The 25713-nt window shown below is 38.1% G+C and overlaps 1 protein-coding gene across 1 annotated transcript in view; it reads left to right on the top strand.

Annotated features, from left to right (window-relative positions):
• Positions 1–25713, top strand: part of LOC131678624 (kinesin-like protein CG14535) — a 441809-nt gene that overhangs the window by 313243 nt on the left and 102853 nt on the right. Inside the window, exon 6 of the mRNA XM_058958855.1 lies at positions 16023–16116. Coding sequence (XP_058814838.1) covers positions 16023–16116 — 94 coding nt within the window. The remainder of the gene's footprint in view (positions 1–16022; positions 16117–25713) is intronic.

Here is a 25713-nt window from a genome sequence, read left to right as displayed (position 1 = left end):
GCGAGTACCCCGCATGATAGTGTTGTCTAATGGGAAGGTATCCACGACAACCGACATCCTTTCAGACTTAATGGAGGTCGATTTGATCCTTTTCGATTCAAATTGTGTCCATCTAATACAATCGGCCTTTGGATTTGGTCTACTTGCAGACCAAAGATAAGCCATTTAACATAATCGATATATCGCATGAACAAACTAAACAACACTCGACCATGTCTACGTACCCGCCCGGGAAGTAGAGATTAATGGTGTAGTCTCTGAGAGAGGCCTTAATTACGAAATATGGGATTGGCTCCATCCAGAAACCTTTGCTGCAATCAGTGAAAATTCTGATATGCAAGCAATTGCATAAGCAAAAATCGAGGTATATAAGAAAAAAAAATTATTTTTCATCAGCCTCAATTCGAGTATTTCGCCGGATCTGTTCTTCCAAAGTTCGTTTTTTTGAACAGGGCTCGTCCACCTGTTTGTCTTTTTGTGCCGTGGGAAATGAACTGTCGTCGTTGCAAACAATGAACCATAGAGTTATACGGGAAAAACTGAAGCATTCTTTTGACAAAACCCCCGTGAAAAAATACTACGGAAGGCTACACCACCTAATGATCTTATATATTCAGGGCCGGCGGAATGCGTGGGTAGTATGGATACTACTACCCACTCGAAAATTACCGAGTGGGGAATTACCCACTCGAAAGTTTAGAACAAATCAAAACCTAAGATTAACCACGTATGGTCTTGCGCACAAAATTCTTGCGTTGGAAATCCTCGATGTAAAACAATTCCATATTTTTATTCAGATACAAATTTCTTTGCTTTACAATTTATTTATTTTTTTGAGAATATGGGATAATAATTGGGATTTGTGTGAAATTTGGAAATATTTTTTATATATATACTCATGGGAATACATTTTAACTCATCTATATCTTAATACAAGGATTTCAGATCGATAGACAAATATTATTGCAATTTTATTCTGACTATGAGATGCAGTTAGAAATATTTTTAAGGACAATATGTACAATTTGTAATGTTTTAATATGAACAATCATTTGATTAAAAATTGGAACAAAGAGAAACAATAACTAGACAATCAGTAGACTTTTTATAAGGAAAGCAAAAGATTGTTGATTCCAACATCAGTAGCAGAGAAAGCGAAGAGAGGGCGGACAAGAATAACAAGGATAAAAAGAAATTAAACTTGTAGCTTTGTAGCAAACGGAAGATCACTATCAGGACATCATGAACCGGATCGCCGACTGGCCTCCTTGGATCCGTTGGGAACTCTTGGGATCACATTTGCAGGTAGTTGTTTAGCAAGTCAACCAAATAAGAAGATATAAATAAATTTGGAGGGTAGCCAGTACATCTCGGACTAGAACCAGGTCGAAGGGATTCGTTTACCGGAGATCCTGGTACTACACACATAAAAAATCGTGTAAATTTACATCTCCTGACCATGACATATACGAGCATCAAAAATTACATAGCTTTACGTTTGATTTTAATTTTACATGTCGTTGAATTTTGCGAGTCACGTAATTTTACTCCACATATGACGTTTGTTTAAAATGTGGAGGAGTGTACACTCAAGTTTTTTTTTACGCGGTTTTTTTTTGCGCGGTATTTTTTTACGCGGTTTTTTTTACGCGGATTTTGAAATTTACGCGGTTTTCATTTACGCGGATTTTGAAATTTACGCGGTTTTTGAAATTTACGCGGTTTTCATTTACGCGGTTTTTGAAATTTACGCGGTATCCATCAATGAGGTTCCCTTTATCGCGGATTCTTAAATTTAAGTGGTCTTCATTTACGCGGATTTTGAAATTTACGCGGTTTTCATTTACGCGGATTTTGAAATTTACGCGGTTTTCATTTACGCGGATTCTGAAATTTACGCGGTTTTCATTTACGCGGATTTTGAAATTTACGCGGTTTTCATTTACGCGGATTTTGAAATTTACGCGGTTTTCATTTACGCGGTTTTCATTTACGCGGCTCGTATCCCCCGCGTAAAAAAAAACCTGAGTGTAATTTTATGGCACTGCGCCTAGAAAGTACATCTTTCATGTAAAATTAAACAAAACACGGTTATATTTCGTCATTTCGTTAATTATGGTTTGTTAAGTTGTGGCAAGTTTGGAATTACCTCAACGGTAAGATTCAGATATTTTTGGAGTGGCGCACACTAGGCGCACGACCCGACAACATGTTTAATGTCGCAATAGCTTTCATCGCAAGCGCAGATAACACTCTCCACCATCCCAATACGCTGGAGATGCGCATTCAACGTATAATGATTGCCACCCGAAGGAAGTCACGACCTGCATCCTTCCTTTGGGATTCCTAAACTTCATTATCCCACGAAATTTGTCAATTTTCGAGCGTCCTCTGACAAGAAATACTAAAAAAATCGTTGAAGCTGTGCGACGTTTCACAAATATTCCCTTCCAATACCTAAGTGTCTCATTACCTTTTCATTACCATTCTAATCTAAGTGCCACCTTTCTCAATACACGGAATAGAAGAATGCAAAAGAACTCAAACTAATATTTGTATCAGACAATCAGGAACGATTTTAACATAAAGAATCTAGGAACGCCCATATTTTCACCAGGAATATAAGGAGTGCTTTTCATGCTCCATCGATCGAAGCGCCTACTTGGAGCTGTAACGATGTTTTTATTTGCGTTTCTAACGTCGCGAGTATTCTAAAAAAATTGGGCGATGCGACGTTCAAAAAGTCCTCATAGGACCTTTTCGCATACAATTCTGAGTATCTCTGACAATAACGGAGTGGGATGCCGTCCACGGTTTTTAGCGCCGAATATTCGTTTCGTCTGACCTTTAATCACAGTATAAAGAAACCAGCCAGTCAAAACGTTGGACACTTACACCAGAGGAATTTTTTATTTTGATTCGATTGTTTCGGATATAGTGGACGCGTTGCTCTTTCTATCAATGAGCACACTAATGTGGTAGTGTACAACGATAAATCTAACGTGCTTCGCCGCGCTGGTAGGCATTCGTTTCATTTCCACTGTATTCAAGATGGTCATATTGAAATTGTCGCGAATATCACGCAGTAAGATAGATCGGTTATCAGAATGAAGACAACCCCATGGCACAGCGTGGGAGTTGAACCAACTAAGGTGCGATGTATATGGAAACAATATCAATAAATCTTTGTCTATGACTCGGTTTTAACAAGTGACATTTTCCACACCGTGCTTTATTTCTGCAATGGGCTCGTTGTTTGCAACGACGGCAGTTCTTGGCCCGCATTACAAAAGACGAACAAATAGACGAGCCCCGTTCAAAAGAACAAATTTTAGAAGAAGAAATCCGGCGAAAGGCTTGAAATTAAGCTGATGGAAAATAAGTTTTTTCACTCCTCGATTTTTGCTGAACGCAATTGCTTGCATACCAGAATTTTCACTGACTGAAGCACAGGGATCTGGAAGGAGCACTCCTTATTTCGTAATTAAGGCCCTTCTCGGAGACTACACCATCAGTCTCTACTTCCCGGGCGGGTACGTAGAGAAAATACTTTTTCGTACACTGTCGAGTGTTGTTTAGTTAGATCACGCGATATATCGATGATGTTAAATGGCTTGTCTTATATCAGGAAGTAGACCATCCAGGAACCGGTTGAATTAGATATAATTAGCATCGAAAATAAGACTAATCGGCAATATTTTTGCCATCGGAGAAATATTCAAAACGACTTCCACATTAGTCAAAACTATCATGCGAGCTTCAGTACTCGCGAAACGAAGGTTTTATAGCAGGGAACCGAAAATTAATGCAACTAAATTTAAAAGAATGCAACTAAATTTAAAAGAATGGAGTAATTGATACTTAGCTGTGGAACATTTGTAGTACCTGTATTCAACAAACACATTTTTGCTGAGCCGTCAGACATACAGTCCTGTTAACAAAGGGTGTTTCCAAATAGCCACCAGATATTATCAAGGAATTTTAATTTTCACTAATACACTCCATAGCTGAACTTTCGTCAGTAAGGGTGGGAAATCACTCCGAATCTTACTACCCACTCGGGAAAAAAGTGTTGCGCCGACCCTGTATATATTTCCGAAAGAGAAGAATCATTTCCTCTCCTAATGGCCTGAGAGTGGCCCTGATGGATGGATTTACAAAACCGAAATAAGTTGCTCCTGGTCTCGGAAAGTCTACATGAGTCATCCAAAACTCCAAGTATCTGTATATTTCAGTCCTATTATTTCCCAAGGTTTTACGCAATGTATTTGTATATAAGCGTAATGATTGTTCTTTATACACACAAAACTTATGGTTTTATATTTACCTATCAACGATCATGTCCACATCCACAGTCTCAAGAAGGCTCTCCGTTCGATGAATCACTCCTTGGTTTTCGTACTAGATTACCAGATAAAAATATTAATTTGAATTTTTTCGCATGCTCCATTCCGAGTAACGAAAAAGGGGACATTTAGATTAGACTATCAAAGAGGAGGCGCATACTTCGGCATTAGAAGATGATAATTATGAAGGATCGCGTAGCTTCAATGATTTTTTCAATATTTCTTGTCAGAGGATGCTCAAAATTTTTCGTAAATTTCGTGGGACAATGAAAGTTTAGGATTTCCAAAAGCATCAACAAACTTTAGTTAAAGGGGATGGATGAAGGTCGTGACTTCCTTCGGGTGATATCTCGGGTCATGTCCAATCATTGTACATTGAATGCGCATCTCCCCGGCGCATTGGGGTCAAGAGCGCTTGTTGTGACGGTTATCGCGACATTAAACATGTTGTCTGGTCGTGCGCCTAGTATTCTAGCACCAGATCTCCGTTAAACGAATCCCTTCGGCCTCGTTCCAGTTCGAGATGTGATTGCTATCCTCGATCTCTCCTCTATAACTCTCTTATACATATTTTTAAACACGATAGATATCCAAAGTTAGCTACTTCTTCCCTTTTTATTGACAAGCTAACAGCTACATGGAAATATAATCGCCAGAGCTCCCCGCGGACTAGTGTTTCTCCTTGTTTCAATTTTTAATTTCAACATATCTCAGTCTACCAACATATATCATGGCAAAGATAGACTTGTTTCTCTTCAAGGCAAGTCTGTCTTTGCCGTGAGACATGTTGGTAGACTTGAGCGATTCGTAGTAATACTCGACTCATTTCCAGCAGAAAACAAAAGATTTAGTCCGTAAGATTTTAAGCCGGTTTCTAATGACCCTGCCACTTCTGGTTTTCCAATCTGTGTATTTTACATCCTTGCTCTCACTTGAGTGCTATGACTCTAAATTTTCATAACATTCGTTACTCAGTAATCGCTAGCAAATTTAATGTCTTTAAAAATAAAAGGAAAATGTAACTACATGTAACGAATTAAAAAAAGAAAAAGTAAAAATGATTTTAAACTTCAAACAAATCCTAATTATTAACCCAAATTTTCGAGAAATTTAAATTATAAAGCTAAGAAATTTGTATTTGAATAGAAACATGTAATTGTTGTACATCGAGAATTTCAGACGCATGAATTTTGTGCGCAAGACACATAGGTCGTTAAACTCATGTTTTGTTTTGTTCCATACTTTCGAGTGGGTAGTTACCCCCTTGCAAATTTTCGAGTGGGTAGTACTACCCATATTACCCACTCGTTCCGCCGGCCCTGACGATCAGTGCTTAATTTCCTTTATAAACAGAGCAGTATATTTACATATCCAAATGTCATTCAAAGGGTCTCCTCATCATTGGCTCATAAAAGGGTGATTTTTAAAAATTTTCAGAATAAAAATAACAAGAAAAATAAATTAGCTTTTGTGTACTTTTTGCTTTTCTCATATAGAAAGGTTTCACTCAACAAAAAAGGTTTTTGAATGTCAAAATAAATAAAAATGGCAGGATCGTCAAACGGTGGGATAACAAAATTCTCACAAGTTTCCTATCTCATGCCTCCACGCGAGTCTAAGTCTATTGATGACATTTGGTCCTTAGACCGGCGACGACTGGGTGCTATCAGCCTTCTGCCGATAGTAGCAGAATGAGAGGGTGCGAACAGATCTAGCCGAGAAAACATTGCCGTAAAAATGAATAGTTGATCGGAAATTAGCCCCAATACAACTAATCTGACTAGAATCTATGATCACGGGTCAATACGTATTGAAAATTCGCCGCGTCTGTTTTTATGAACCTAATTTCAAGCTCCGTTACTGCTAACAAGCCCGTGTATCAGGTTAACAGTCCTTTATATTTCCCTTCAGTGTTCGTTATTATCGCTCGTATACTTGTATTCCACAAACAATCCGATATGGAAAATAAGAAATACTTTCCTTGATTTATAATATCTCGCGCTATTTTTTCCTGTATATTGTGTTATCACATGGTAGTTTTCAAGCCAATAAATATATCGTAGAGAAGAAGTAACAAATTCCGTCTAAATACTGTTTCAATAAATAGTGATCCGGTCCATTACGCAGATAAGATTAACTTACCTAGGCAATACTCCCACGGTCGGCTGTGTGGAGTTCAAATTGCTTTTGTTTAGGGAACATAGGATACCCTCGGTAGCCGGCTGCCCAGAGTTTAAAAAGAACCAAAAACTAAACAAGATCTTTTCTTTTTCGAGTCATCGTGCACTCGAAGACTAACTAACAACTACCTAATAAAATGGACCGGATACCCTTCCAAACTACCAACTCCGCGATACCTATGGAAAAGTCTGATGAATCGGCGTGCTTCCGTTAAGTAGGTGGAGCATCAACACGTCCTGTCTACCTTATCCATTATCCTTCCCCGTGATCGATGAAGATGGGGGCGGCCGGCAATGATGGCTATCACGCTGTTGAGGTTTTAATGTGGGTCAGATTGGTATGCCATTTCCTAAGCAACTCTTATTAGATAATCAGCAGTCAAACATGATGAAGTCAGTATGCAATCCGCCAAAATCATCGTCACAACGCAACGCAACGCAAAGGCAAAGAAGACACTTTTGGACCTTTTTGAAACATTGTCTTGCAACATGTCAAAGTTCATGATGTTGTTAAAAAAAGTTCACCGGGGGATATTTTGAGGGTTTTTGTTAAATTGACTACACCTTGAAGCATTTAGGGATTCTAGTTGCTTAGAGAATAAGACACTTTTGGACTGGTTATAAAACCCGCCTTGCGAATTAAGCATATATTGCTATATTTTAAGGTATTTTGTTCGAATGGCACCCAACCCGACTTTTCACCTGAATTTGGTTCTTCCTGAAAAGGAAACTATTCTCGGTCCGTTGTGAAACCAGATTTGCGTCGCGTGTCAAAAAACATGAAAGGAGATCACTGCATTTGCAAAATCATGAAGTTGGGCATGCCGCAAAACGGGTTTTAAAACTGGTCGAAAACTGCCCTCTTTGCCGGAGGGACCAGGTTTCCGAAATATCCCGGGGTGTATCCAATTTGACCAAAAACCCTCAAATGTTCTCCAGTGCACTGGCTGCGCAAAATTATGAAGTGTGACACTTCACAAGACGGCTTTTGTAATCGGTTGAAAAGTGTTCTCTTTGCCGGGTAACCAGGTTTCCCGAATACCCCTGGTTGAGGCCAATTCGCCCAAAACCTCTCAAAATGACCTCCAATGTACTTGTTTTGCAAAAAATAAAGTTTGACATGCCGCAAGACGGTTTTTATAACTGGTCGAAAATTGTCCTCTTTGCTGGAGGAGCCAGGTTCACAGAATACTCCAGGGTGTTGTCAATTAGACCAAAAACCCTCAAAATATCCATCAGTGAACTTAACAAAATGGGCGTAGCGTAGTTGGTAAATCGATTGCCTTGTACACAGCAAACCAGGGGTGGCATTGCGCATCTCGAAACGAAAGGTTTATTGTATGCAAGCTTGTATGAAAAAGTCGATTCGAAATGGTTCCGTAATGTCGCCCCAGGGTCGAGTCCCGACCTTGCACATAGGGCTAGAAATTTTTCATAAGAGATTTTTCTAACCTTAAATGACTTTAAGGATAAAACCTCTATATTCGAAATAAAAAAAGGTTAACAAAATCATGAAATTTGATGTGCCGTAAGACGAGTTTTGCAACTATTCGAAAATTGTGCTCTTTGCCGGAGTGACCAGGTTTCCGGAACACACCGGAGTGTGACTAATTAGACCAATAACCCTCAAAATGTCTTTTAGCGTACTTGATTCACAAATTCATGCAGTTTGATATGTCGAAAGACAGGGTTTCAAAAGAACGCACTTTACTAGAGGAACACGGTTCCCAAAATACCCCGGAGTGAGGCAATTTCGTTAAAATTCTTTAAAAACGTCTTTCAGTGTTCTTGTTTTGCAAAATCATGAAGTTTCAAGTGCCGCAAGACGGGTTTTGTAATCAGTCGAAAATCGTCCCTTTTAACCGGAGGAACCAGGTTCCATCCCGGGATTTATCCAATTTGACAACTCTCAAAATAGTCTCCAGTTTACTTGTTTTGTAAAATTATAAAGTTTAACACCTCGCAAGGCGGGTTTTATAATCAGTCTAAAAGTGTCCTCTTTGCTGGAGGAACCAGGTTCCCGGAATACCCCGGGTTGTAGCCAATTCGACCAAAAACCCTCAGAATGTTGGTCAACGCGTTTGTTTTACAAAATCATAAAGTTTTATGTGTCGCAAGACTGGTTTGAAGATCGCTCTGAATAATTTTTGCTTTTCGGAAAGGGGGGTAACCCCAATATCGCCCAACAATATATTCGAAACTACGATTAGTTCCACCAAGATAGCCTCGGTTTCTACAACTGAACAAATTGTGTGATCGTTTCGGAAAAACCGCATTAAATTTGGTTCGCGTTCCAACCACCATTATTTTGAAATTTAACATTTTCAATGAAATTGGGATTGGGAACGTATGAGTTAAACACCTTTTATTTGACCTTTTAACAATGAAAATCGGTTCAGCGGTTCAGAATTTTTTTTTTAAATTCAACTTTTGAAAAATCACGATTTTTTGAACCAGTCGAACGTGGAAAGATAAACCCTAATGACGAGATAAAAAATATGTATTTAATATTTTTCAGTAAGGAGCGGTTCTACTAAATATTACAGAATTCTTAGAAATCGTATAACTTTCGTTCATGGAATTGCTGTGCTACAAAGTTGATGTAGTTCAACCATATATCAGAGTGTTGTTTGCTATTCGGTCAACCAAAACTTGAGATAATAAAAAAATAGCCCAAGCTTACAAGGATTTGATCTTTTTTTCAAAATAGGATACATAAGTTAAATTAATTATGAAATTTTCGTTTCGATTTCCTTTTGGGGGACTTTTTTCTCGGGCCTAATTAAAAGATTTTATAGGAATTTCATCACAAAACTGGTATACTCAGTATTCATATGACATAAATTAACATATGCTTCGTTAACAATTCGCAGAGATACGAATAATTGAGAAACCGTACGTACTTGCAGTATATCTTTTTTCATAATTTTTATCTTAAAATAGATGAATTTCGCGCCAAACCGTATTCAGAGTTGGCAGCACCCTCTCAGATTTTAATGAAAATTTCTATATGAAGACTTTGTCACAAAAAGCCACTTTGCATATTTTGTTTTTCCAAAAATGATCTAGACTGTCTTTTGAAAAGGGCCAAACTTTTTTTAACCAATTTTTTTTTTTCAAATGGCTATAGTCTAAAAATGACAAATCCTACAAAAAAAAATGTTGTGGGAGTGGTTTTCACAAAATTAGTCAAATCTTCGAGTAAAAATATTGAAAAAAATCTTCATTGACTCCTACACTGAAAAAAACGATTTTAAAAATTTTATGTCGATTTTCAAAAGAAAACCATTTTTGATTTGGATGAAATTTCGTTTCAAGATAAATATTTATATTCCCTACCTATCGTCAAAAATTCAAGTTGGGCACTTTTATAAAAAAAGGGATTTGAACTATGCTATAATCTATTCCGACAATGTGTTAGTGTCGGTTTCTGATGAGGCGAAGCCGAAACGCAACATAGTATTATAGTTATTTGAAAAAAAAAAAAAACTTTTTTTGTCCAAACTGAATTTTTTTCTTCAGTGTATTTTTATCTAAAACTAAACCAATGAAAGTCACAATCATCTCAGAATCCAATAAAACCCAGTTTGTGAGAAGATATTGTCTAATTTAGCTACTAACCATATTTTTATTACGGGGTTAACTACTTTTTCATTTTTCATGATATTTTTATTACTTTATCTGAAAGTATAACTTCTTGAGAATGTTTTTCCAAATTTTTATAAAGATCCGAGAAATAGATCGAATGTTACGGCGCTTCCAAGCGCGCTTCGTCTACCAAGAGCAGTGGTAATTTGAAATTTTAAACTCGATTAACTCGAAATGTCGTTTTTACGTGATCACGATAGCCGAAAAACTACTCAATCAATTTTCTTAATTTTTTTCTTCAATTGATCGTAATTATTTTTTCTCGTACTATAACGATTCCTTTTTTATTAATAATTTTTTTTTTCATGGATAAGAATTTTTAATACAATTTTTAAAGCTTAAAGCAGCGATTTTTGCTAAATACGCTTTTAATCCACCTAACCGTGTGATGATACATTTCTTATAACACATACTACATGTGATAGTGGCAGGACTCATAGAATCGCTCAAATTAGCATAGGACAATATCATTGCAAGAAATCTCAAAGGTTTGTTACGCCCTTTGGGGAAAGCTCCTCATTCTTTGCCAGCGTTACGGACACATCCGAGGCCAACAAGAGGATTGTGACTGGTTGACAGCTGAAGGACTGCTAACACGCGAGACAGGATCATTATTCTTCATTCTACAACAAAGGTGTATCAAATTTAATGCTATCTAAAATTTAATTATTTTTCTACCTAAAACTACACTTAAAGCTAATGTGAATTTCTACCAAATTTAATCTAAAAACTATAATGTGAATTTGTAATATAATATAGGATTGAGTTGAAGATTATTTCCACGAGCTTGATAACTAATACTAAATCAAACTCGTTAAACTATCAGGTAACTATTTCTAAAGATTTAAATCTAGTAGCTAAATTAAACTAAATCTTAATTAAAACTAGTATTGCTGATTAAAATAAGGAGCTACTCCTGCAGATCGAAATCCGGATAAGCGAGAACGTTGAATACTAAACGTGAGTTGATAAACCTAACCTCAATTATTAAAAATACACCTAACAAATATGTACAATTGTAGGAAAAATTTAACAACGCCTGCTGGAAATATAATTGTAAAAATTTCGGAAAACTTGTTAGTGATCTATTCATAACAGGTTAAACCAATTTAAAAGTGGAAAAATGGCCTATAAAATAGAAATAAAATCGAATTATTGCTAATGCTCCGTTAATAACTTATATAAATTCTTCAATCAATTCATCGTGTAGGGAAAACTGAATTTTCCTAAAGGGGTTATATATGTTGTGCTGAGTCAAAAAATTCGAAAAATATTTTTTTCGAATTTTTTGACTCAGAATTTCGAATAGATTTGAAGTTCATACTCAATAGCGTTTACTCAAATTCCCAACGTGGCACAGAGGAGAAACTGGGGTCAAATCCTGGCCAAAATTATTTCTTGCTCGTCTTGCTTTTATTATGCCTTAATATGAACTAGAAATAGATAATAACTAGTTTTTGGAACAATTTGGCATGTATCCACCTACCAGTGCAGAGGTCAATTTTCTATATCCTTTCGAATACTAGTAATTTCGAGGTGATCTTTGTGAATACATTTGTTTTTCCAGTTGCACAAACAGTTGATCAGTGGAAAAGTGGCAAGAAAAGGGACGCCTGTGCATATTTCCATAGAGATTCATTTGGCAAAGATAATATTTGGCCCCACAGCATTTCGGTGTACCTCAAATTAGCAAAAATTTCAATATTTTCAAATCGCTTGAGATTGGTGGATCGGCAAGATCGGAAGAGTTCGAATATTTTTTGTATAGCTGAAATCTTGTTTTGCAATACTGCTCCAGAAACTTTGCCGGATTTAGCCGTATAATGTAACTTTTTTATCATACAAGTTTGAAATAAAATGATTAAAAAACGTATTTTTTAAAGTAGGTCCAATGCACAGCAATACTACTTTTTCAGTTGGTTTTAGCCTAAAGTTATATAAATAGCTGTGTTCAACTACGTTTGTAATAATATTATCTTACCTAATACAGTCATCATCACTAGAAAGCGATATTGCAGGATATAAAATTAAAGTGATTAAAAATATCACCATTTTACATCCATGCAAAAAATCTTTAACAGTTTTTTACATACTCCTAATTTTGCCATGTTATTCGGGTTTTTGGGTATGTAAAAAAATTATAACGAAATAGAAAAACGAAAAAAAAAATATTTTGGTTATTGGCCAGGAATTTGTTCTACTTACTCGTCTGTGCGCGGATGAGAACTAAACACTGAAATCTTGAAAACTCGCTACCTCTGAAGTGCATGCGTGCATAGTTCAAACTTTACTTCGATATCGACTTTTTCTAAAAATGACTTCCCAGTAGTATCTGTGATTTGAATTATTATCCCTAATCCTAATGCCAAAGAACAAATAAAAAACTCTCGAAACCTGTTAGGGAAAATCAATATCATTACTGGAATTTTCGTTTTCACGAAACTTTTCGATAACCTTCCGTCACTTCTATTAAAAAATTTCAAATACTTTATAATTTACATAATCTTTTTAGGAACAGTTGTTTAAGAAGCTTTTGTAATATTGTGTAGGAAAGCTGAAAATTTATGAATTTTCTCTATCTGCAACATATAAACCCTTAAGTATACCAATTAATTTAGGATACCCTGTTAACATAAACTATCGCACGAATGCGAATAGGTTCGCCGAATTTTGGAAGAAGTCGATAAAATAACCCCTAGAAAACAACCTAAAAATTGGTGTAGTTCAATACCTAGTTAATACCTTGAGAACATGGAGCCTTCATGTCTTCAACAAAGTGGTTTGTAATAACACTCCCCAAAATTTTGCTGAAGACATTAAGTCTGGAACTAAATATGTTCGAAGAGTCAATTCGCCATAAATACTTCTTGGAGGAAATAATGCCAAAATCATTTTATCAATTGATGTGCTGTTTAACGTTTGTAAAATTCATTGAAGATACTAAATTGGCTGGAGCAGAAAACGCCATTTTTCATAAATTCCCCTACTTTTGGAAGGTGGTTTTCTCGTTATTAATTCTACAACGTTTTCGTCTCAACTCGACGCATTCCCAAAAAAAACATTTTCAGAAAATGTTGGAAGTTATGCAATTTTTCGGTGAGCAGTTCTAAGTTTCATAGACTCAAACATCAATTCCAGTTTCGCTTCCTATTCAAAAAAGACCCTAATCCATATCACAGTACACCCCTTCAAAACTGAACTCAATATGATAGGAAATTATGATTATGATTGAGTTCAGAACTATGGAATGAGTTTCTATTGTTATTATTCTAGTTTTAGGCAAGTATTTGATATTGATGTTATTAGACAACTGTGAGATCAAGACCTTTCCCTTGAGGGTCCCTTTCCATGGGATGCTGCAACAAAATGCCATTCTGCGCTTAACTCATACTTTGACTGGAATCTACACAAGCTTGCAAAGTTTTTTTTTTCTTATTTTTGTATTGTGCTGCTGCTCCATCAGACATAAAATAAATTTTAGAAAACCTTGTCAATTGTTTCACAAAATTTATCAGTTTTGAGACGAACCAATGAAGTTCAGTTTTCAAGTCTTCCAGTCTTCATTCAAATTTGTTATGAATATATACCAAATTCGTTACTGATACTTTTTGCATGTATCAGGCAACTAGCTGCTGGGAAAATGGATTCTGAAACGATTATGACTTTCATTGGTTTAGTTTTCGATAAAAAAATCAGTTTGGACAAGGAAAAGCTTTTTTCAAATAATTTTTTTTTTTTCTTTAAAGAGCCCAACTCGAATTTTTGACGGTAGGTAGGAAACATAATTACCTATCTTGCAACAAAATTTCATTCAAATCAAAAATAGGTTTTTTTGTAAATCGACATTAATTTTTTTTAAATCGATTTTTTTTTCAGTATTGGAGTCAATGAAATCTTTTTTTTAATATTTTTATTCGAAAATTTGACTAATTTTGTGATTTATCATTTTTAGACTATAGCCATTTGAAAAAAATTGGTAAAAAAAGTTTGGCCCTTTTCAAAAGACAGTCTAGATCATTTTTGGAAAAACAAAGTATGAAAAGTGGCTTTTTGTGACAAAGTCTTCATGTACAGAAAGTTTCATTAAAATCTGAGTGGGTGCTGCCAACATTTGTTCGAGTTCGCGCAATTTTCAATATTTGGCCCTCTCCGTGGTGCATGTTGGTGGTGTTTTCATAAGTTGATTTCATTTCAAAAACTATCAGAACACCGCGCAGGGGGATGATTTTGGACTATGAGCGTTTCATTTGCTCACGCAGCCCTATTTTTGCAACATTTGTCTATACATGTACGGGAAGTTCTTTGGTGGACTTCTGGTTTTGGCCCAGTAAAATTGCTACAAGACCCAAATGAGCATCCCTTTAACCACCCTAGTCTATTCCGTGTGTTGAAAATATACCCACACTAGACGTTTGCATGCGGTCAACATTCGCTTCCCCCGTTGTACATATACTTTCCCAAATCGGTGGGGGGTGAATAATTGATTGAAAGCTATCGCATCCATTCATTTCGGCATACGGCCAGTACCATGACACCAATTTGGACCAAGAGGGGAAGAGAACCTTTTACTGCGAGCGATGGTACCAATTGGATGAACCTAATGGAGTGTGAATTTGACGAGTACTGGTCAAGTGAGCATCTTGATTTATTCCCAAATGCAAACAACCTGACAAAAACACACACGTACACGTACCGGAGCATAATGTTGGAATGATCATTTTTTGACTTTTTTTCTTTTGAAGCAAATTTGGCATGAATTAAATTTCCACCCGGTTTAGCACGGGGGGAAATCAATTTTCCACGTCTACGCTCAATCTCAATTCTATCATGTCCCGTAAAGTTTGCTGGAAAACAGTGCCACCGAGACTGTGAGTGGAGACTAAGCTTCCTGTACACTATAAATATTGATAATTTAAAAACGTGACACCGAAGCGGTATTTTAATCGCGATAGATGATGAAGACTGCAAGATGAGCTTTCCAAGGTTTGCTGCGAGTGCAGCGGAGCAGTTCATGCAAATCACGACGACGGCGACGACGACGGCGACAACGACGACGACTAGGCATGGGATGAAACGATCAGTAGTGTTTTCAGTTGACTCTGGCTGATTGAACTTTTGCACTTAGGACCCCCTTACTATTCCGCCTCTTCAGATTCTTGATGAGCGATTGAGGTCGGGAAGAATCTCGAAAGCATAATCTAATAACGAGTCACCTCAGCGGGGGAGGTGAAATCCAGACTGATGAGCTGAAAACGAGCCGTCGTCGTTCGTCGGATGTTCTGTCGGTTGGTTGGTCGGGTGGGGGGTATAAGTACAAAGTAATATCATCCTGGCTGGTGTTCGTAGTCCTGCTGCTTGCCTGGTACATCCGGTGAAATTATTAGTATGCCACTGTGGCACCTGACGCGAAGACTTTCACGAAAGCGGAAGATATAAAGTATTAACGAGCGGACACGGTATGATAATGATGAATAATATCGCCGGGTATCGTCGTGCGATGTGAGGTGGCGGTGCTGACCGAGAGAAGACGGAAAAGTTGCACAGATGGAGGCACGAGGATAAACAGGTTGACAGAAAGTTGGCTAATGAAAAACGTGATCTCAATGCGAAATCACTATCGTCTCCGTGAGCGGAACTTTTGTAAATGGATACGTTTGCTTCTTTTTACCCGTGACTTGATAAATTGTTAGGATGAAGGGTATTTAGGCGGAAGTTTTGCTATCGAAGGTGGCATTGTATTGTGTTTTGCTATGCTAAAAATACGAATGCCATTTTATCATAATCCTGATTAATATTATATATAATTGATAGTAATTACGGTTTTTGGTTATTTTTATCTCTTCCACAGCATGATATTTGCGGGAGTGCGCTATCGGAGGTGATACCGGCTGTGCTGGAAGGTTCGGATGGGTGTTTACTGTCGTTAGGATATCCGGGAGCAGGTGAGTAGTTGATTCCTAAGTGTATTTGGAGTTTTTAGATTTTTATCACTTTTGGCGAGAAGCATGTTGTGCATAATAATAATTCTAAAACCACTCCGTGGATCAAAGTTATTTTGTGCCTACATTCATGAGTAAACATACATTAGATTGGCCCAACAAATGACTTCCTCCGAAATACCGCAAAGTATCTCCTAGCTAGACAAAACCTTTTGGGTTTCCCATAATTGAATATTTTTTATATTTGTAAATAAGTTCACCTAAAACATTACCCCAATGCAAATAATGTACTGCATCGTTTCTTGTATATTCCGAATTAGAATCATTAGAGGGGGGGTGGGGGGCGAGAATTACCGTCAAGCTACGTAATTACCAGGGGGTATTTAGAGGTTTGTGACGAAATGCTACGATGGGGGAGGGGGGTGTTAAAAATCACTCAAAAAATGCTACGTCATTTATGGATCGTCCCTTAGGTTGATTGTCTTTAAAACAAACTTCCTCACCAAAAAATTGGATAATTATTTTTTTTGCTGAAATGTATTTTTATGAGAATGCGTAGAGTTGACATAAAACCTCAATGTGATTTACAACGATAATAACATTGTGCAAAATAGAAGGAAAATTATGGAAAATTACTATTTCCGTTTTGGCAGGATCGGTTTTTATGAGCATTTGATTTTTGTTGTGTAATCATTTATAGAAATAGCCTTTAAGCAGGATTGGAAATTTCAAAATATTTGAGTGTTCAAATGAATGGCGTACTAAAATGTTGTATAACAGAACTCGCTTTAGATTTGCGAGCTTTAATAGTGAAGAAAAATAAAATTACTGCTCGAAAAACAAATTGCTTACGGTCACGATCACATTATTTCAGAACTGTCAACTTTGGTTGTTTAGTATCTTTAGTATGTTACAACGTAAAGCAGCACATCTTCTAATAGAATAATTTTGTAGGTTAATCCTCCTAGAAGTAATTATGAAGCATATTTTCTTCAAAAAAAATTACTTCGAGAGTTGATGTCTTCAGCAAAATTTTCGAAAATGTTATTTCAAACAACTTTGTTAAATGGGGCGGGAAAATCGTAGTTGGCTTGTACGCATCTCACCTAGATTCGATTCGCAATCCCCGCACATAGGGTTAGAAATTTTTCTAACCTGAAAAAGAGCCGAAAGACCCTATGGATCGCCACTATAATCAAAATTAAAAATAAAAACTTTATTGAAGACATTCCATAACTAAGTTTGAAGAAGACATAAATACTCCGTGTGTTCAGAATATCGAAATATAATAGACTATATGGTCGGTGTTAAATCAGACCGGACTAAGTGACATTGTATTGATTTCGATAAAAACAAGTTTAAAGTTTGATACGCAGCATCCCTCACATTATAATTTAAAACTAATTTTTGCTATATATCTTGCTCATTGTAGCATATTTCAAATTAGCTAAAATTTGAATGTTGTTGAAGAAATTCTTTATTCAGCGCTATGATTATCTAATTTTTTTAAGATTTTGCGACTCGGTCCTGTCTGACTTAACACCGACCATATGTTAAACAAAACCTTTAAAACAAGTTATTATGATCTGGATTGACTAGCAGTCTTTGACAATTAAATTATCTGTCTAATTTTCACTTGCAGTAATAATACGATGCACACAGTGCCACCTAGCGGCGAAAATGCGCACTAAGGGGTTTTCTTCATGGAAATTTGCCGAAAAATTTCATACAAACTTTAGGCCCTTTGGTCCGGTAGCTATATTTGTCCGATTTGCTTCTAATTTTGAGCAAGTACTCCTAGTGGGACTTTTGGGATTATCCATAAATGACGTAGCAATTTTTGGGTGATTTTTAACGCACCCCTCCCACATCGTAGCATTTCGTCACAAAATTTAAATAAACCGCACCACCCCATCCCCCCCCCCTCCCTGGTAATTACGTAGCTTGACGTTAACCCAACCCCCCTCCTTGTCACCGTAAAAAATAAAAAAAAACGGTGTTAGTTAGATGAAACGGGTAAGGTTGTCGTGACATCAGGTCAACCCCTATTCCTCTTTAAAAAAGCTACGTAGCATGACATGATCCCCTACCCCCTGTCGTCACACATCATCACAGAATACGAAACTTCCTGCTCCTCCATATAATGCTACGTTATTTATGGATGGCCCCTTTTCAAAAATTCATTATTTTGCTGGTCAGTCTACTGGTCACGTTACAAGGTATCTTAGTTTTCATTACTTCACAATTAAAAATAAGCATTGATCCATTTTCATCTCAAATTTTCATGTAATATTATCAGATCTAAATTCGACTACGATGGAGGCAAAAAGTTGAAAAAATGGATTTTACTTACCTTTTTATCTCCTTACGGTCTTTTAGTCTTTTTCAAGTCATGCTAAAAAGCATCAACAAGTTTTAATAAACAACAGATATAGGTTTTTTTTTTGGATCGCCATTCATATTGTTTAATATTATAGGATATATACATTAGAGTGACAGGAAAAAAATGACCCCTATCGGCCCACCACTGAGTCGATTCCTATTCCCACAAGGAGTACTTGTTCCGAATTTAAAGCGAATCGGACAAGTCTAGCTACCGGACCAACATGCCTGAAGTTTGTATTAGATTTTTCGACAATTTACACGGAGAAAACCCACTAACTCGCCTTTTTGCCGCTAGGTGGCACTGTATGCATCGTATTATCACTGTAAGTGAAATAAGAAAGATAATTTAACTGTCTACAACTTTGTGGAAGACTGCTAGTCAATCCAACTTTGTTAAAAGAAGTTATTAAACTTTTAACGAAGTGATGTCTGAGTCAGTTTTTTATGGGGCCTAGCAGTGCATGGTTGTGTATCTGTACTCGATTCTCACGAACTAAACATTTTTGTGAAATAACTGTTAGATTCAGCTCAATAGCAAGTTCAGAAGAGTTCTAGTAAATCATACGAGTGATGTTTTGGTTAGAAAATTTTAGTTCCAACTGTGACCGCATAGAGGGCGCCAACACTAACTTTTCAACGGAAAGAGATAGATATTAGCTGTCTTCTACAAAGTTGTAGAGCAGGCATTTTTCAATAATTCTTCCGAACATTTTGATATTCTATCTCTCTACTATGAAAAATTAGTGCTGGCGCCCTCTATGCGGTTACAGTTGGAACTATAATTTTCTAAACAAAACATGACTCGTATTACAATTCTTCTGAACATACTACTGAGCTAAATATAACGGTTGTTTCACAAAAAATGTATAGTTCGTGGGAATCGAGTACCGATACACAACCATGCACAACTAGGCCCCATAGGAAACTGGCTCAGGCATCACTTCGTAAAAAGTTTAATAACTTCTTTTAACAAAGCCGGATTGACAAGCAGTATTCGAAAAAGTTGTAGACAGTTAAATTATCTTTCTTATTTTTACTCACAGTAATAATACGATGCATACAGTGCCATCTAGAGTCAAAAATGCGAGAAAGTGGGTTTTCTCCATGTAAATTGTCGAAAAATCCCATACTAACTTCAGGCACGTTGGTCCGGTAGCTAGACTTGTCCGATTTACTTCAAATTTGGTGTAAGTACTCCTGGTGGGACTAGTAATCGATTCAGGGGTGGGTCGAATGATTTTTCAAAAATTCATTATTTTTCTGGGCAGTCTAATATATATATACGGAAAAATAGTTTGGCGCTAAATCTGACAAAAAATTCGCCTGTGGTTGCCATTTTTGGATCCTTGACCATATGAATTTGTTTTTGTCGTGACTATATAAAGACCTCTTTTTAAAATTGCTTAAGAAAAGTCATGTGAGGTTTGGGAAGCTCGTATCTTTTGCATTACTGCATGGATTTAATCAATTTCTTCTCCATCTCGTCGAATATATGCTCATCAATGTTGTATTGAATTTTGGAGTATGTGTGACGTGCATTAATAACGAAGGGCTGTTTTGAAAAATCTTTCGAAAACTACTCGAAAATGGCAAAAATGTTCAGCTCATCTTAGTCAGAGCCGTCAATACGGTGCACCAACCGAACATTTAAATGATGAAAAGTTTTAAATATAGGGGAACATAGGGAGGCTTCCCAAGTAACAATTGAAGTTTTATAACACGCTACAAGTGCAATGTAAGTTTTATGAGGGGCTATAAAACTATCATAAAACTAAAATTGTTACAAGGGTTGACTAGGTTTTCAGCTAAAACTGCATAAATTTCTAAAAAGGCCTTCAATCCCTCAAAAGTCATTGAGATATAATGTAATAGGATATAATGATATATAATGTGCAAAGTCTTCATGATTTTTTGAAGATTTTTTTATTTAATTTTTGAAAAGTTATAAAAAAAATTCTGAGTTCGTTTTTTTGTCAAGTCTCCCCACTGCGGGGACCAAGTGGGGAGAGACCAAGAGAATTTTGAAAAATCATAACAAAAAATAATGACATAAAACATACTGTATTTATTTTTTCCATATTGTCGAAATCTTTACTACCCATGATCGCATAGTTGTCCCGTTTTATATGGGATTTCCTCTCTTTATGGGACTGATATGTGATCATAGACAGTTTAGTTTACAGTAGCAGTAAAGAATATAAAGGGGTTGCATTTGAAAAAATTTCGATTTTTAATGCATTTCTTTTTAAGGATTAACTTACTGCTTGCATTGCATGTTCACACATCACGAAATCAGTCCTACTATTGCTAACTTTGTTTACTAATACTAAAATATAAAGACTTGTGTTTGAGGTGAGATTTTTGAATGGCGTGATTAACATTAACAGTAGATACCAAAGCATAATAAATATCAGGAATTTTGTATCTTTCTTCGGTTAATTGTCACTTGGTCAAGTCTGCCCATAAAATCTTGGTCAAGTCTCCCCAACACTAGTGGTTGCGTTCAATGTCATTCAAATTCTAGTAATAACTATTCCAATGTTCCAATTTATGAAAAATCATTTCACTGCTTCACAAAGGATTAAGATGGTATATTAGTACATTACTAGTAATTAGTGATCGAGTAGATATGTCCATACAAAGTTTGATAAAAAAGTACATCATTTAATGCAAATTTATTAATCACGTAATATTTTCTGTAAGGAAAGGATTTTTCATTCCAAACTTTTAAAATTACCTTAAGGGATCGAAACAAGTATAAAAATATTTTTGAAAAAAAATTAAGAATCGAATAGAAGACACCATAGTCAAAAATAGAATTAAGTAGTAGAAAAAGGAAGAACATTTCCTCTTCCAAGCTTCGTCGTAAAGGCCAGAAGGTGTCTCTTCATGGTCCCCCTAAAATAACTACTCAAGGAAGTACTGTTGTAAAACCGAAGCAAGTCGCTCCCGGTCTCAGTAACCTGAGCTCAGAAAAGGAGTTCCCAGCACTTCCAGGAACATCAAAAACCCCAAGTGTTCCCATATCTCAGCCAGAGAAAGAAAACAGTGCTGGCTTAATAAATTTCTCTGACATTGTGGACCGTATTCTTACAGCGTTGAACATTTCTGACCCCCTTAAAAGTATCTTGATAAGCTTTCTCCCCGCAGTAAAAACATTCTTGATGCAGTTCACTGCGAAATGGCCCCTCCTTTCAGCGATTGTATCCTTCGATGGCTAATTCATCGAACGAGGTCAAGGATTTAATCACTGTTCTACAGTGGAATTGCAGAAGTATTATCCCGAAAATCGATTCGTTTAAAATCTTACTAAATAATTTGAAATGCGATGCATTTGCCCTATGCGAAACATGGCTCACTTCAGAAATAACCCTACACTTTCACGATTTTAATATTATTCGCTTGGATCGAGAAGACTCTTACGGAGGAGTACTTTTGGGGATCAAAAAGTGCTATTCTTTCAATCGGATCGACCTCCCCTCGACACCAGGCATTGAAGTTGTCGCTTGCAAAACCAGAATTGCTTCTGATTCAACTGTATTCTTCCTTTGCATTGCTTCCACCTACATCCCCCCTAGAGCCTCAGTTAGCCACCGACGGCTTTGCGATATTGCGGAACTCCTCCCCGCACCGAGGCTAGTTTTAGGTGACTTCAACTCCCACGGCACGACATGGGGTGACGATAATCGATCTACCCTACTCCATGAGCTTTGCGACAACTTCAATATGACCATTTTGAATACGGGTGAAATGACACGGATTCCTGCCCCTCCAGCGCGTCCGAGCGCCTTAGACCTGTCCCTCTGCTCGACATCGCTGCGGTTAGATTGCATGTGGAAGGTAGTCTCTGATCCCCACGGCAGCGACCATCTGCCAATCGTAATTAATATTGCTAACGGTTCAGGGCCACCAAATACAATCAATGTTTCGTATGACCTCACACGAAATATTGATTGGAAGAGCTACGCGTCCGCGATATCCGAAATAGTAGAATCGACACAAGAGCTTCCTCCGGAGGAAGAGTACGGGTTCCTGGCTGGCTTGATTCTCGATACCGCGATTCAAGCTCAGACTAAACGCGTACCAGACGCGAATTCACGCGGGCGTCCTCCCAATCCATGGTGGGACAAAGAGTGCTCAGACGTGTACGCGGAGAAGGCCGCTGCGTATAAGACCTTCCGGGACGACGGGCTGCCAGCTAGCTACCGACAGTACGCGATGGCGGAAACGCGCATGAAGAGTTTGATAAAAGCCAAAAAACGTAGCTACTGGCGCCGGTTCGTCGACGGACTAACGAGAGAAACATCGATGAGCACTCTTTGGAGTACGGCCCGGCGCTTACGAAACCGAAACAGTACCAATGAGAGCGTGGAATATTCAAACCGTTGGATATTCGATTTTGCCAAGAAGGTTTGTCCGGATTCCGCCCCGGCACAGAAGATCTACCGCGCCGCGTCCCCTCACAATAACGCGAACGAAACACCGTTTTCGATGGTGGAGTTCTCACTTGCTCTCTTATCATGTAACAATAAAGCCCCAGGGCCAGACAGAATCAAATTTAACTTGTTAAAGAATCTGCCAGACTCTGCCAAGAGACGCTTGTTGAATTTATTTAATAAGTTTCTTGAGGGTAATATTGTCCCTCATGACTGGAGGCAAGTGAAGGTCATCGCCATTCAAAAACCAGGAAAACCAGCCTCCGACCACAACTCGTATCGACCGATTGCAATGCTGTCCTGTATCCGAAAGTTGTTCGAGAAAATGATCTTGTTTCGCCTCGATAATTGGGTTGAAGCAAATGGCTTACTGTCAGATACACAATTTGGTTTCCGCAAAGGCAAAGGGACGAACGATTGTCTTGCGTTGCTCTCAACAGAAATTCAAATGGCTTATGCTAGCAAAGAGCAGATGGCATCAGTTTTCCTAGATATAAAGGGGGCTTTTGATTCAGTTTCTATCAAAATTCTTTCTGAGAAGCTGCACCAGCTTGGTCTTTCACCGACTCTAAACAACTTTTTGCTAAACTTGCTGTCTGAAAAACATATGCATTTTTCGCATGGTGATTTATCGACATCACGAATTAGCTACATGGGTCTTCCCCAGGGCTCATGTCTAAGCCCCCTTCTCTATAACTTTTACGTGAATGACATTGACAAATGTCTTGTCAATTCCTGCACGCTAAGGCAGCTTGCAGATGACGGTGTGGTCTCTATTACAGGTCCCAAAGCCGTCGATCTGCAAGGACCATTGCAAGATACCTTGGACAATTTGTCTACTTGGGCCCTCCAGCTAGGTATCGAGTTCTCCACGGAGAAAACTGAGCTAGTCGTATTTTCAAGGAAGCGTGAACCAGCGCAACTACAGCTTCAATTAATTAATAGTTTGCTCAGGTTTCAACTTTCAAATATCTCGGGGTCTGGTTCGACTCTAAAGGAACCTGGGGATGTCACATTAGGTATCTGAAACAGAAGTGCCAGCAAAGGATCAACTTTCTCCGTACAATAACCGGAACATGGTGGGGTGCCCATCCAGGAGACCTGATCAGGCTGTACCAAACAACAATATTGTCGGTGATGGAGTACGGGAGTTTCTGTTTCCGCTCCGCTGCGAACATACATTTCATCAAACTAGAGCGAATCCAATATTGTTGTTTGCGTATTGCTTTGGGTTGCATGCACTCGACACATACGATGAGTTTAGAAGTGCTGGCGGGCGTCCTTCCACTGAAAAATCGATTTTGGGAACTCTCATATCGATTGCTCATCCGATGCGATATCTTGAACCCGTTAGTAATTGCAAATTTCGAAAGGCTTGTCGAGATCAATTCTCAAACCCGATTTATGTCCTTGTACTTCGATTACATGGCACAAAATATCAATCCTTCATACTATCCCAACCGTGTCAATCTCTTTCATGCTTCTGATTCAACTGTATTCTTCGACACATCCATGAAAGACGAGATTCGTGGAATCCCGGATCACATACGTCCGCAAGTGATCCCAAGCATCTTTCATAGTAAATTTCGAGAAGTCGACTGCAACAAGATGTTTTACACCGACGGGTCAAGCCTCGACGGCTCCACTGGCTTCGGTATATTCAATCAAAACCTCACCGCCTCATTCAAACTCAAATATCCTGCTTCAGTTTACGTCGCAGAACTTGCTGCTATTCAGTATACCCTTGGGATCATTGATACTTTGCCTACCGATCATTACTTTATTGTTTCGGATAGTCTCAGCTCAATCGAGGCTCTCCGTTCAATGAAACCTAGAAAGCACATTCCATATTTTCTGGGGAAAATCTGGGAGCGCCTGCGTGCTTTGTCTGTAAGATCGTACAAGATTACCTTAGTTTGGGTTCCCTCGCATTGCTCCATTCCAGGTAATGAAGAAGCGGACTCTTTAGCTAAGGCGGGCGCTTTACAAGGTGACATATATGAAAGACCAATTAGCTTCAGCGAATTTTTCAGTATCACTCATCAGAGAACCCTCGAAAGTTGGCAAACTTCATGGAGCAATGGTGAACTGGGAAGGTGGCTACATTCGATAATCCCTAAGGTATCGACGAAACCTTGGTTCAGAGGGATGGATGTGGGTCGGGATTTCATTCGCGTGATGTCTCGGCTCATGTCCAATCACTACACGCTGGACGCACATCTCCGGCGTATTGGGCTCGTGGATAGCGGTATCTGCGCTTGTGGCAACGGTTATCACGAAATCGAACATGTTGTCTGGGCATGCGCCGAGTACTGTTCTGCCAGATCTCAACTATTCGATTCCCTTCGGGCCCGAGGAAGATCACCCAATGTCCCGGTTCGAGATGTACTAGCAAGCCGCGATATTCTCTACATGTCCCTTATATACACGTTCCTCAAAACCATCAATATCCAAATTTAAATGCCACTAACTTTTCTCTTATTATTCCCAGAAGTGCCCTCTTCCGCCTACCGTACCCCAACGATGGTTTGATACGACTCCAAGACGAGACAAAACATCTGTCGAATGAACCAACAACACGAGATCTACAGTACAACATCACACACGCAGTGCGGTGTGTTCCCGATCCGTATCTGAGCCGTACTACGAAATCGTCTGGAGGAACCCCTGCCGGCTCGAGGAGAACCGCCCGGCGTCCCAATACTTGATACATCCGTTCGAATCTGTAATCCTGGTCGTTGATTCCTGATGCCGGAAATTGAAAGTTTATATCCCCCCC

This window comes from Topomyia yanbarensis, chromosome 2 (genome assembly GCF_030247195.1).
Source record: "Topomyia yanbarensis strain Yona2022 chromosome 2, ASM3024719v1, whole genome shotgun sequence".
Classification (NCBI taxonomy): Eukaryota; Metazoa; Arthropoda; class Insecta; order Diptera; family Culicidae; genus Topomyia; species Topomyia yanbarensis.
Note: the sequence above shows the minus strand (reverse complement) of the source record. Positions and strands in the feature narration are given on the sequence as shown.